The 14530-nt window shown below is 38.5% G+C and overlaps 1 protein-coding gene across 1 annotated transcript in view; it reads left to right on the forward strand.

Moving 5' to 3' along the window:
• Positions 1–14530, forward strand: part of LOC109423866 (protein tipE) — a 163491-nt gene that overhangs the window by 85086 nt on the left and 63875 nt on the right. Inside the window, exon 3 of the mRNA XM_062858506.1 lies at positions 1605–3231. Coding sequence (XP_062714490.1) covers positions 2459–3231 — 773 coding nt within the window. The 5' untranslated portion in view covers positions 1605–2458. The remainder of the gene's footprint in view (positions 1–1604; positions 3232–14530) is intronic.

The raw sequence follows: 14530 nt of genomic DNA on the forward strand, positions 1-14530 counted from the left end.
CTTGCACAAGTTCTGAACAGTTCAGATTTTTAATAAATATGCTTTAGAATTGTTCTTTTTGTTGTTTTTGTGCATCGATGTTTTATGCGGCCCGCAGGTCGATCCTAAATTGCAAATTTGGTCCGCGGTATCCTCCAGCCTGAGCACCACTGACCTATACGCAAGGAAGTTCTTGGAGATCCTCAAACTGACAACGAACTCATTACTTGACAACACATAGCAACATGAGGCTGTGTAAGCATAAATTTCATTCATAATGCTTCAATAGATCGCCGATTACGCTTGTAGATCAGATGTTCTCGGATACTCTTAAGGTGTCATGATGCATCACTAAACTTTTAAACGAATCATTGACTTTTTGCTTTTTAATAATTGACTGTCTCGCGTTTTTGAATTGATAAAAAACTGCAAATTCTGGAGCAACGCAGCATAAAAAGTATCATCGCAATCACTGTGAGTTAGCATGTAGGATGATACTTTTTCATACGAATATTTGCTTTGGTGGCAGAGAATTATCACTTTAAAATCTCGAGCCACATACCCAACATGGCTGCCGATGCTGATGATGCCGTAAAAGGCCTTAAACTTTTAGCCCTTTAAACACTCCATCCCGGAACTCTTAACCCGGGAGCGGTCGCGTCGTGTACTGAGTACACGCACTATAAAAAAAACACACTAGTGACACACAGTGTGAGCGTGGTGTCGCTGAGGCTGGCCGAAGACGCGACTGTTCGAGGGTTAATTCTGCTTTTTTCCCGTAAACAAACTTAATCTGTAATCTTGAGTACTACAACTACTCTGAACACTATCAAATTCCATTTAGGTAACGTTACGTTTGACCCACTCTATTATACATGCATGTGAACGAAACGCAATGAGTTTAACTTTTCTCTTTTTTGAAAAAATAAATAGATAAAATAAATAAATAAAATAAACGGAACAGCTTCTACACGAGCTTCTCCACTCCAGTTGATCCAATTGTGTGTATCTTTTTAAAGAATATTTATGAAGAAGAAAGTTGATTTTATTTATTCTACAATCAAACCGTGTAAAAATATTGTTTAAAATATTTTCTCGCCTTCCATATGTTGGATCTATTTCGCAAGAGCTCGAGTGCATAAACTATCCGCACACTCAAGTGCATCGCTAAAGAAAAAAAAACACCACTCGAAAAACTGCATCCAGACAACCTGTACCCACTACCAGACTAAACCAGAGAAAAACACATCACGGAACGGAAAACACCTTTTCGCTTGGCTTTCTCTTTCTCTCGTTGTCATAATTCCAGTTGAGTTCTCTTGGATGCAAGGATTAGCACAAACATTTTCTCGCACACGCATACCCACACATCCAAAGAGTAGTGTGGGGTGCGAGTTTGGGGGGGGGGGGACCCTTTCCTCACAAAGTCACAATTCAACAAAAACCGCGTGTGGTGTTCTCATCCCGCCAACTGACGACCTTCTCGTAGAGAAATGAGCTTTCCTATCCTCTTGCATCCGCCCGAGAGAGATCGAGAGAACGAGACTGCTCGAGCAAGCATGCAAATGATGAATTTCACGTCCAATTTAATTGATTGAATCGTATCTCTTTGTGTTTGTTTACAGTGCGAGCGAAAGCTTTCATCCCCCTTGGTGCTCTGAGAAGGAGAGCAAGCATCAGAGCCCGACGGAGAGTGTGCGAGACCCGAACAAGAGCGACTCAGTGACCGTGGGGAGCATCCACGCGAGAGCAAGTGGGTGGTGGATACCACCCCCCACGACTGACAACAATCCATCGCAGCCGTGGTCGGATCCTTCATCCATTGTGGTGGATCTGTTGTGTTTGTGAGCTTTTGAAACGGAATCAGGTGATGACGAAGGGTGCGAGCGAAGAAGCTGTAGAGAAGCAAGAAGATAACGGCGCACAAAGCGAAGCAAAAAGTGTGTGGAAGATAAAGAGAACATAACGTACCTACCTACCTACAGCTTTCGGTTTTGACATAAATACTTACCGAGAAGGGGCACAACAGGCGATTCTCAGCGAAAAAGGGTGTCCCCCAGTGGAGCTAAGTGCCACGTGAATATTTCAGAGCGTACGATTGTTCTTTTATTTTCTGGGGTTTGTGAAAGGTTGAGCAAAGCAGAAGAAGCGGTTGTTGCATAAAAGAGAAGGGTTAAAAGTTTTACATTTTTTAAATAGCAGCTCGATTGAAGGAAAGGGAAACGGAATTGCGGTGTGTGAGTGAGACGAAGGCGAAGAAGCCGGTATAGTGTAAGAAAGCAAAGGGAAGTGATAGAGCAGTGGTGGGAGTAGAAGAAGCAGCAGCGAACGAAGAATACGGAAAGTTGGATGGGGATGAGGTGGTCCATCGTCCTAGCTGTTGTCGTCGTTGTCGTTGTCTCCAAACCGTATACAGACAGCGCCAGCAAAGTGGAAGAAACCAGGTGCTGCAATCTGCTGAGTGGCCGCTGTACCAACAATGAGGAGTGGTAGCTCAGAACTTCTGCTCGAGCAACAAGCAGAAGAGCTACGGAAGAAAAAGCTGCTAGAGCTAGCGGCTGCCAAGAAGGCGAAAAATGGTCCTGCACCCAAGCGAACGCTGCGCGAAAATGCCAGCTTCTACACGACTTCCAGTCTGGCGTTCCTCTCGGTGACAGCCGGAGCATCGCTATTGTTTCTGGTTCCTCTCTATGTCGACCCGGCGATCTCGACGCTGGTCGGCGACTTTGTCGAACGGCCCACAATGTGCGTTACGACGCGGCGCGAAGATATGACTGGTTTGTTCAACTGCTCGTGGAGTTCGTGTCGCGAAGGTTGCACCTCGGATGTGTTCAAGTGCACTCATATCTATGTGACGTTCATCGACGATCTGAACTTTACCTTCCCCTTCAATGCAACGCCCTCGGAGCTGTTCAATCTGACCGATATCGAGCGGTCGGAGGAAGCGATCCTGCTGGTGAACATCAAAGGCTGCGGCTACCCGCCGACGGTCAAGTGCAAAAACTTCACCGATCTGTACGGCTTCGAGGGCGCAGTGTTTCCGTGTTACTACTCGAAGCAGAACAAAACGGTCGTGATGACCGCCTACAACCGGGAGGAACAGGTGCAGACGATCATACACTTTTTCGTGATTCCATTCATCATTACGGTCGTCTCGTCGGTGTTTCTCTGCGTAATGCACTGTGATTGTAGATGTAAGAAGGAGCGACGACGACGGCATCGACACCGGCGGCCTAGGATAGAGAATCTGAGGTAAGTTTGAACAATTTTTTTAAACCTCTATCTCCAGGATGTGTATCTAACTACAAAGCTATTAAATTTGTAATGGGGTTTTGACCCTATTTCCGGCACTACAGGTAAACAAAATTGTGCATTAGCTAAATAAATTCACAACGAAACGATCGTTTACATCCACTAATTTTATCTGAATCAGATACCTTATTGCGTGAACCGTCTAATGGATACCTGGGGTCCATTTGGACCCCAGGCAACTTTAGAGTGATGGCAAACAAGTTTGGTGAAACATATTGACTTTATTTATGCAATACTTTCAAACTAGACCTAGTTCTGTTATTTAAGCAAAAAAAAAGTTGATTTCATGGCATACTTTGATTTTTATTCCATGTCAAAGTTGAACCGGGCGATCTTGTATACCTAGGGTCCATTTGGACCCCAAATTGAATTCTCTATATCTTTTTATTCTGTTGTTTTAGAATATTCATGTCTTCGTCAAATTTGTTCGGTAGGTCAAGCGCCATCTGGCGGTGAATTGGTTAATTCGAAATTTCCCCACTAGATGGCGCTATTTTGAATTAACAATTTAGTAATATAATGTCTTAAAACGAAATTATCAGAAGATCTAAAGCTTGTAGAAGCGTCATGTCTTAGGGAAAGTTACTCAGTAAGCCAAGCGCTTACATATAATGGATCGATTGATTTGAAATTCTACCACTTGGTGGTGCTACCCAAGTAGCACTTGTAACTTACGGAATATTTTAGAAAAAAATGCTAAAGATTCCATTGCCATTCCATTGTTTTACTTTAGACTACTCGTAACTGTTCTATATTTGCAGTATACATCTTGGTTGCTCAGACATCGCAATGCAACCTAAATTTTGCAGAAGCTACATTATTGTTACATGGTAGCTTTCGTGAAATATGCTCCTGAACTGTCAAATTCAGAAAGTTGCATTCATGACATTATCCTGTTACATCAAAACCAAAAACCAAAACAAATGATCATCCCACCAATAGCGAAGTCAGTGTTTGGTTACCATGTATCATGTTACCGAATGCCGTTTCCAAATAACGACAGTGTAACTTTTAGATGTTTTATTGTTAACACGTATAAGACGCACAAAAACGTACGATTACTAAGTCACAAATGTGCAACCTAACTGTTACTAGTAGGTTAAGATCAACACTGCATGTCAAAAGTATTAAGTAATTAGATATGTTTGTATGCTATAACTTAACAAATCCGAACTACCTATATTTTTGAATGAATTTTACCAAAAAATTGAGTATATATATTAATTGCAACAAGGTGTGCTGCTTGGGTAGTGTGCATGTAAATTTTGTATTTCATAATATGTCATATATATCACTGGATCCTTATCACTTAGAAAGATGACGTCTTCAAGAAACTTGTTGTGTTAGTCAAGTACTTCCAGATAATGGGCCGTTTGAATTGAAACTCCACACATAGGTGGCGCTAGTGAGCATGCTAAATATACATCCCTTATATCTCAGCATCCTGATCACATAAAAAGATGGTGTGTCCGGCAAAGTTGTTTCATAGGTCAAGCATTTACAAATGATGCAAAATTTGTTCCGGAAATCCACACATAGGTGGCGCTACTGACTATGCCAATTTTGTACTTCAAATATCCCAGGATTCTAATAACTCTCTTATCATCTCTACTATCTTCAGCAAAGATGTTTGGTAGGTCAATAATTTACAGATAATGGATCGCTTGAATCTAACCTCTGTCACTAGATGACGCTACCCGAGCAAAGTCTAACAACAAAATCATAGCAAATCGAAAACACGATTTGTAATCAGCAGCAAATTGATATCACATTTTGATATCAGATTGTCTTAGTTCAATTTGATTTCAAATTTTGATTTCGTTTTGCTGTCACTTCAACTTATTATAAATATTAAAGTTTTTAAGTAATTTCAAAACTTCTAGGCGACCTTGTATAATACAACTAATGCTATACCATCAGTGCAATTAACATATTGCATTTAGATTTACATATCATTCGAAAAACTATACATTTAGAGATTTTTTTCAATTTTTTCGCACTGATAGCAAAAACAGTTATCAATTTGATATCACTGATGGCAGGAATTGTTTTCAACTTGCTGTTACGGGAACATTTTTCTGCTCTCATTTTTGATGTTTTAACCGTTAAAACGACCAAAATGACAACAACTTGAGTTATCATAATTTGCAATATCACAACATCAAAATTAGTTTTCAATTTGCTGTCAAGCTTTGCTCGGGTAGTGAGTATACACATTTTGAATCATTTATACATCAGGATTTAGATTATTAGGAAAAAAATAAGACTCTACAAATAAGTTGCAAGAACGTATAAATGATGAGTTGTATTACTCTGAATTTTGCTCATAGGTGGCATCAGCGAGTATGCAATTTGTATATCAAGATTCTTAGAAAGAGAGGGAAAAGCACAATTAAAAATATAAAATTGCTCTCATGCAGAGTTTGTGTGCGGGTGACTAGACTCCTGCGTGAGAGCAGTGAGAGCCAGCAAGTCATAATTCTAGTGCACAATTTTTGCACGCACTCAAAAAAAAAAAACACCACTCATTGCACACGCAGAGTGTTCACAGGGGACTGTTCAAATATTTTGATGAACCAAACGCATACCAGTGAATCCCAAAAAAAGGTAAGAGACATCACATCTTAAAATATTAGAGACAAACAGACAACGTTTTGAATACTTAGAGTATTGATGTGTTCGGCAATACAGTTACGTTGGTCAAGGACTAACAGTTAATGGGCCGTTTGATTCGAAATGCTTACAGTACAACCATTTAATGCAAAATTTCATTTCTAGGCGGCGCTAGTTACAAATTTGCAATAGGTTGTGAATGATTATAATTTCCAAAAATCTACTCAACAAACTGTAACTTTTTTCCCTTCAGACATATTTGAGTCAATTCAAATGGTAATCAAAGACCAATGAACTGCAGTGAAATTAGGAGTAATTTACTAGAAATACTTCAACGTGAAAAGTTAATCATCAAGCCCAAATTTGTACCAATTATAGCTAACTAGTTGGGAAACTTGCAGTCAAAGTTTGAGCATTTTTGGGGTACATACTTAATTGTCGGGAGTCGGTTTCTCCGGCTTGAAGAGATACTTCTTGACAGCAGTGTTCCTTAGACACAGCTGAAAATTATTTGTAATCTATAAAATTAAGCTAGATACAATTCAAAAAACTTACATTCTAGTACACAATTCTTGCGGGCCAAAGTAACAAACTCCCCATCTTTTCGCAATCTATTCTTCTTTACCACTATTTCAATTGTACCGTTCTGCCTGCAAAGGCAATTGTTGCAGTGTTGCCAGTTTCATCGCAAACTCGTCGCAACATTAATAATAAGTTACAGCTTGATTAAAATTGTCTAGCTAATAATTTAAATTTCTATGTTTTTGCAAATTTGTTACTAGTGCCACCTAATGACAGAAACTATAAGCAAATAATAACTAAACTAAAAGTCCTTGATCTTCTAATCCACTTTGCCGAAGACACCATATTTCTAAATAATAGGGATCCTGAGATATGTAAAGTTTTAAATTTGTTTTCACTCTAGCGCCGCCTAGCGATTGAGTGTCCGTGGAAAAGTTCTTACGCAGGTGAATAACTTTGCCGAAGACACCAACTCTCTAAATATATGGGAGGGAAATTTTGCCAGTGTTACGTCTGCTTGTCTTTGACATCACAGAAATCACAGACAAACAGATGTAACTGTAACGAAATTTCAATCCCATTTATCTCAGGACCCTAATTACATGGAGCTTTGGTGTTTTCGGTAAAATTGTTCGGTTGGTAAAGGACTTACAGATGATGGTACATATGATTCGAAATTCCACCGCTAGGCGGCGTTAGAGTGCAAACAAATTTCAAATTGTGCATTTCTCAGGATCCTGATTATTTGGAAATATGGTGTCTTCGGCAAAGTTGTGTGACAGTGGCACTAGTTGCAAATTTGCATGAGCATGCATATTTCAATTATGTGCTAGAAAATTTTCAACAAGCTGTAACTTTTATTGGATGCACTAAAAACTCTCAATTTTGACTGCTGGTTACCCAGCCAGTTAGCTAACCTGATCAGAATCCTGCGATATATTAGATATATGAAATATGCGTAGGCATGTCTGACATACTGCGTAACGTTGCATAATCAATCGCGGTTACTGGACCAACCTGAAGTCTACAAGATATTACAGGTATGTTCCGTTTTTGTCACTATCCGTTTTTGTCACTATCCGATTTCGTCAACATTTCATTCCGTTTTTGTCAACACTAAAATTTTTGTCAAATTTATTCCCTCGAACACGAGTTATTTATAGCTTAACATTAATCTTGTGGCACTGCATCCATTAATGAATTTGAAACAACTACCAATAATGACATAGAAGACGTATACGCCACAGTCTTTCAACACATTTCAAATTCAGCTATAAATAATGTTAATTCATGCTTTCTCTCAAGTAAAATTTTACTTCTTATTTGAAAATGAGAAAAATTAAACCAATTGTCTAATAGAAAAATTAAACCGAGCCAATTAAATTAATGAAATTTTGACAGGAGGTGGCAGGAGGTAACACGTGAATATCAATATCATCATCAACAATTTTGTCGTTTTGTAAAATGGCTCAATCATTTTTCAAGTGTAACAAAAGTTGCTAATCATGATAGATCAATAATAGATGGGATGCATTTATAAAACCTTCAAAGGACGGATTTGATTATCCGGTAATAGGAAAAAATCACCATGGATAATCGAACTTTTTTTTTATTTCATTAGCTTTTTGTGTTAGGGCACAATTGATGTTCCTTTCAGGGATTGCTCCAGGATGTCCATCTGGGTATTCCTCCAAGAACTTCCTTCTGAAGATCCTTCTTCTTCATCTTATTATTATTATTCTTCTTTACGGCTCTACGTATCAACTGGAACTTGGCCTGCCACTTAAAATGTTCTTTAAGAACTTAAACAGTTTAGGGCTTTCTTGGAATTTTTAAACTACTATCTTTTAAACAAGACTTTTTTTAGTGAAATAAATTTCACGTGATTTTGTACACGTTTTCTTGAAATTATGCAAATTCTTCTCTCCTGGTCGCTATTTCTTTCCGACAGGGCCCAAATTTCTACCAGAGATCTCTCTTGTTATCCTTGATAGCCTGTCGAAATTTTCCAGACCGAAACAGCTATATTCACTAGCCTAATAGGAGAATCCTATAGAATTTTATCCAAGATTTCATCTTTCGTGTGCTCCAAAAATGCAATCTTGATTTTCTTAAGTGATTCCTACTAGCGATTCTTGTATTCCTCCAGATTCCTTAATGCAGTGATCCTCAGCCTAACTCTCTTTGAGGGCCAAAATCGAATTTTGAAAAGAGACTGTGGGCCGCTGGTCATTCAAAAGTTTATTTTCAACAATTTCCAAGATTCAACACAAAATACATTTGTTTGATTTTTGGAAAAGTGTCAAGAATTAAATTATGTAGCTGAAATTCACAAATAACATTGAACAAGAGCAAAGAACTAAACAATCTGGATTTATCAGGAGATTTTATTTTACTTGGAAAAATCCTAAAAATCGTAGGGTATTAAAACAGGTTTTTCAAGACCGTAATATTTAGGTTTTGCAGTTCTTGGTATTAATAATGTTGGGCAAATTATTTCAGACATGCTACTTAAAGTCCCAAAAAATAAGCAAAAGCTACGCTGGCTAGAACAATATGGACTTTTTTTAAGAATAATGTGGATAAACGTACAGCGTATTTATAGCGCAGATCAAAAGTGCAGAATTGTGGAAGCCTTAGACACGAACACATACAAATTTCTTGTAATACCTCTGGATCCAGTTTTTACAAATTTTCGAATAGAGTTCCTTACTGCAGCTTAAGGGTTTCCTGAGAACTATTTAAAAAAAAAGTCTTGGAACTGTGAGATTTTTTGGGACTTTTCGTGGATTTGGAAGATTTCAGAATGATTTCTTAAGAAGCCAATGAAGAAAAACCTGCAGGCATGATTTTCTGAGCAATATGAACAAGTATTTGTAGCCGATTTTGAATAGATATTTTAAAAGGAATTCCCAAAAGTATTGCTAGGAGAATAAAGGGTATCTTGCCCAATCCCTAAAGTTTTTAGCGAAATTTCGAAAGTTTGGGCAACAATTTTAAGAAAAATTATAGACAAAAATTCTGTAAAAAAATTTGGAAGTGTTTCCTGGCAGAAGTGGTGAATATATAGTATATACAATAATTTTCCAATAATGAGACCAAAATCCATGGCAGAGAAACCTGTTAAATTAAGCCTCAACTCATTATTTAAGCGAAACACAACATTCTTAATAACCGTTCCGCTTATTTTCTAAACAAAATTCGAACAAGTAGCCTATTACAGTTTGGAATACATTAAAAAACATTACTTCTTTTGAAAAACTCTCCATGATATTGACAAAAATCATTCTCATAAAAGTTTCAAAATATGGGGAAATTTTTGATTTTCATTATGGAATCGTTGAGTGGGCCGCTTTCTCATACATTTTAAAATCAGTTCGCGGGCCGCACAAAACCTAGTCGAGGGCCGCATGCGGCCCGCGGGCCGCAGTTTGGTGACCACTGCCTTAATGGATTTCTTCAGAGAAATTCGCAGGAAATAATTCAGAAGTTCCTTTAGGTGAATTTGGGGTTAAATCTTTCAGAAATAAGTTTCTCAAAGAAGGAGGAGTCGAGGATCTTGGAAAAAGATCTGGGGATTTCTCCAGCAACTCCTGAAGGGTTCCAAGAAGAAACAAAAGATTCCCAAAAAATCCTACAGAAATCCCATTAATTCTGAAAGTATCCCTCGAGGAACAATTTGATGATTTCTTGAAAGAATTTATACAGGATTTCTAGAAGGAATTTCTCAAGGGTTCCCACAAGAAACTTCTGGAGGATCCTCAGGAATAACTCCCCGGAGATTTCTCTACAGAACATCATCCCTGAAGAAACTTCTGGAGGATTTTAGGAAACAATTCCTGGAAGATTACTAGACTAAACTTCTGGGAGATTCCCAGGAAATGTAGTAAGAAATCGGGGATAATTATTATTGTAATAATTGCATTTTCAGCCCAAGGCTGGTTCATCTATAGTAATCATGAGGAAATACCATAGATGAAAGATAGAATCGTATTGGAAAATCTCTGAAAGTTCCAGTAGGTGTAGATGTTTCAACTGCGAATAAATACCAAAACAAAGTCAAAATAAATCATAAGAAAATCTTTAAAGAATCCAAGAAAGAACTTCTGATGAAATTCTAGAAAAACTGTTGATGGAATCCCAGAAAGAACCTCTGGAGAAATATAAAAAAAAATCCTGAAGGGATTTCAGAAAGCAGTCTTGGAAGAAATCTCGTAGAAAATTTTGAAGAAACGGAGTAACTCCTATATTTCAAAAGTAAAATCTTTGCGAATCTCCAAAGCAACTCTTGGATGAATTTATGAACTAGGACTAAATCCCAGAATGATTCTCTTAGCCCACCTTGTGCATTAGGGCCATTCCAGCCCCAAACCGTTCACAACGTCATCCAGCTGGTCCCAACATAATGCATAAGTATGGTTAATAAATTCCAATTCTTGGTGGAATGTTTGAAGGGATCCCCAAAAAAATCCAGGAAAAATTTAAAAAGAGACATCTAGGTTGATCCGAGAAGAAATTTCTGAAGAAATCATAAGGGGCAGAACCTGTTTTCTCTAAAAATTCTTTAGGTGCCGTCCATAAATGTTGTAGTATTTTAGGAGAGCGGGGGGAGTCTCTCATTATGCTACGAACCATGTTTTAGGTATGGGAAATAGGCTACGAGGGGGGAGGGGGTATCAAAAATCGTCTAAAAAATGCTACGTCGGTTTATGGACGACCCCCTATCGAATTCCAAATGATAAACAAATGACATGGTATAAGATAACCTACAAGAATTCTGGATTTACTTCTTGGAGAATCCAATTTTCTGGAGAAAATACAAGTGATTGCTTAGAAAAATTCCTGAAGATTTTCTAAAAGTATCCTAGTGAAGCGAATAAAATACGGCAGGCTGAGGTAGGCTGGGCACGTAGCTCGTATGCTGGAGGAACGACAAGCTAAACCCATATTCAGCAATGAACCAGGTAGGGGTCGTCGGCTTTGCGATAGGCCGCGCTCACGGTGGTTTTTTGCAGTTGAGAAGGACCTAAGGGCTCTGAACGTTGAGGGTGACTGCAGCGATTGGCCCAGGACCGAGACCAGTGGAGGCGAAGGCTTTATTCGGCGTAGACTCACCACTACGAGTTGTAGCCCATCAAGTATCAAGTAGAATCCTAGTTGAAACTTTCATAGAAATCTGTTAAGATGAAAATCGTGGAGAAATGCATTCCGGAAGGAAGTAAACATATCCTTTTTTGTTAGGATATCGAAATTACGTTCTTGGAGATTAATCATTCCTGGCAGTATGTCATATTTTAAAACGTCAATCCGGATACTGAAACTGTAATATGTGCCATTCTTGCGTTCAACGAAAATAAATTTCCAAAACTGTGGTCACAAATGTGGTGAAAACCTCTTGTCGACGTCACAGTCAGAAAACTGTAATTTGAACTGTGCTACCAAGATGTGCTGGAAGATATCAAAAACAACTGAATTTCATAATAAACTGCATATTTTTACTTTTGAAATGTGTTCTACAGTAAATATTCCAATTTATATAAAAATGTTCCAAAATATTTTGTCAAAGAAAATTATTCCGTTTTTATCACTATTCCGTTTTTGTCAACTGAAAATCGCGGACCGTGTTGATAAAAACGGAACATACCTGTATTATAAACCTTTGGAACATTCAGGAACCTTTGGAACTGTCCTGAAGTTCAGCTCTTAAAAGTTACAGTACATAGTTATTTTCACAATGAACTGTAATATGTGATCCTCTGGCATTTCATGAGTCATTCCAAGATTCTTTTAAAATATTCCAGATCAACCAAACCACTCCAGAGACCATAGCTTCAGGAGGAGGATTGGAGAAGAACGTTCCTCTGGAGCCATCATACTGATAGCTTCAGGTCTACAATTCTGATAATAGCTGTTACCACTACGTTAAGTAGTACTGTTATTTACCAAAGAATTTCGAGTAGCAATAAGCGTTGTTATATATTTTTGGTATATTATGGGTCATCCTTACTTTTATGGAGCTTAGTTGATAAATACAACCACTGTAACATGAGGTGGTTTCGTTTTTGATAGTAACGTTGAATAACCAAACCCGAGCAGGAGAAAATAGCTGAAGAATAACTAACTCAGGTATGGAAAACCGAATACCTACAACCTGAATGAGGTATTAAGTAGCCCGGCATAAGAGGTAAAATACCTAAAATAATAACTGGTGTGTATTATATGCATAACGTGTGAATAATGACATCAGGTATGGCAATACCTAAATAATAATCGGAGATTTTTCCATACAAATAGCGATTTTTCCTTAATTGAATAATACCTGAAGCAGTCCTCAACACCAAACCAATAACTCATTGAGGTATTGTATCAATACCTATAAAATACCAAAATAAGTTATTTTCAATACCTGGATAACCGACTAATACCTTGTCTTGGTATGATACCTGACTTTGGTATTCTCCAGTTATGTGTCAGTTATTCATTCCTGCTCGGGAATAGGACCCGTGAACCTCTTAATTCTCAAGGGTCACTCCATGATAGTTTTGTGATAACAGCGAAAGTCATTCGCTGTTTGTTGGATCGCGAGCGTGTGTGCAAAGATTTTTATTTAGTTTTGGTTCATTTCGATAAAGATGCTTTCCAGCGCTGATGCAACGCGACCGAGACCCCCACCGCAACTGCTCCAAACTCGCGTCACTTTTAACTTTTTCCGCCGAACAATGCAAAGCGACCGAGTACCTCATCTGAACTCGTTATCGTTACACCCTTAGACTTTAGTATCCAAAATCAAGAACAGGTTGGATGACCTAGGATATCCCGACTGATCTGATGCTGTCTATTGAACTTTCAGGAGACTTACTGGACATAATAGATTATAAACCGTATATAATGAAAGAAGTTATCGTTGCACCCTTAGACTTGAGGATCTAAACTCAAGAACAGTTTGGATGACCAAGGATATCCCAACTGATCTGATGCTATCTTTCTGATGAACTTTCAAAAGACTTACTGGATATGATAGATTACTAATAATAGTTTTGTACAATGAAAGAAGTTACCGTTTTATCTGAATGATATGTATTTGGGTGCATGTGCAAAATTTATCACAGTTTTGGAGGAGGTATACGACAGGGAGGAAATGTTGGCTTGCTCCAGTCTAAGAGCATTGAAACAATATTTTGCTGAATTTTGCCGAGCTGAAGGGTCCAGCAAAATTTTTTGCTGAACTTTCAGCAAAGTTTGCTGTATTTCAGCAAAACGTTACTGGTGATCAGCAGAGTTTACTGAACAAATCAGCAAAATTTTGCTGAATTTCAGCAAAATTTTGCTGAAACCCTCAATCGATTTTTGGTGTGCATAGCCCGACGTTTCGGTCCCGTGTATTGGACCTTTTTCAAGGGATAAGCTTCTTGTAATGCAATTAAACATAAAACACATAATTTTTTCTTGTACTGTTTGGGACAACTTGCACTGCACACTAAAGATCATAGCTGAGGACCCTTAATAAAAAGTTAGTACATATACTTTTTCCTTAACTGCGAATTCACTAGCTTCAATCCCATTTTGATTTTAACTGTAATATAAAGTTTTCCATGTGTTAATGAAAAACCTCTAAAACCAGTTTACTTGCGTGCGGTAAATACACGTCAATTACGAAGAGTTGCATTCAAGCTGCGATGTTTATCCAGCCTGCATCATCGACCGCACCTCACCGGTTTCTTGACAAACACCCATCGCTCAATAGCTCTATGCTGCCTTCACACAAAAGCCGCACTTGAGCACGAAACTTTTAAACTCACTCACCCACTCGGTTCTACTAGGGTACAAACCTACTCCTTATGGGGGGTGCAAGAACCTACAAACAAACAAACAAACACAGCTACGGACGGGCCATACTCCTTCCGAACCGCACCATTTCATCAACCTTCGAAAGTTTGCTCACACTGACAACGCATAATTTCCAGCCCCACTTACTTAGGCCAAGTGTACCGAGGCATTGCTGGTTTCTCTCATGCCATGCCACGGAATGGCGAGTGTGCGGTGGCTTGGCATGCCATTCCATCACACCGTACTCTACCCACCACCGGTGCGGCTAACGGATGAA

This window comes from Aedes albopictus, chromosome 3 (genome assembly GCF_035046485.1).
Source record: "Aedes albopictus strain Foshan chromosome 3, AalbF5, whole genome shotgun sequence".
In the NCBI taxonomy this organism is placed as follows: Eukaryota; Metazoa; Arthropoda; class Insecta; order Diptera; family Culicidae; genus Aedes; species Aedes albopictus.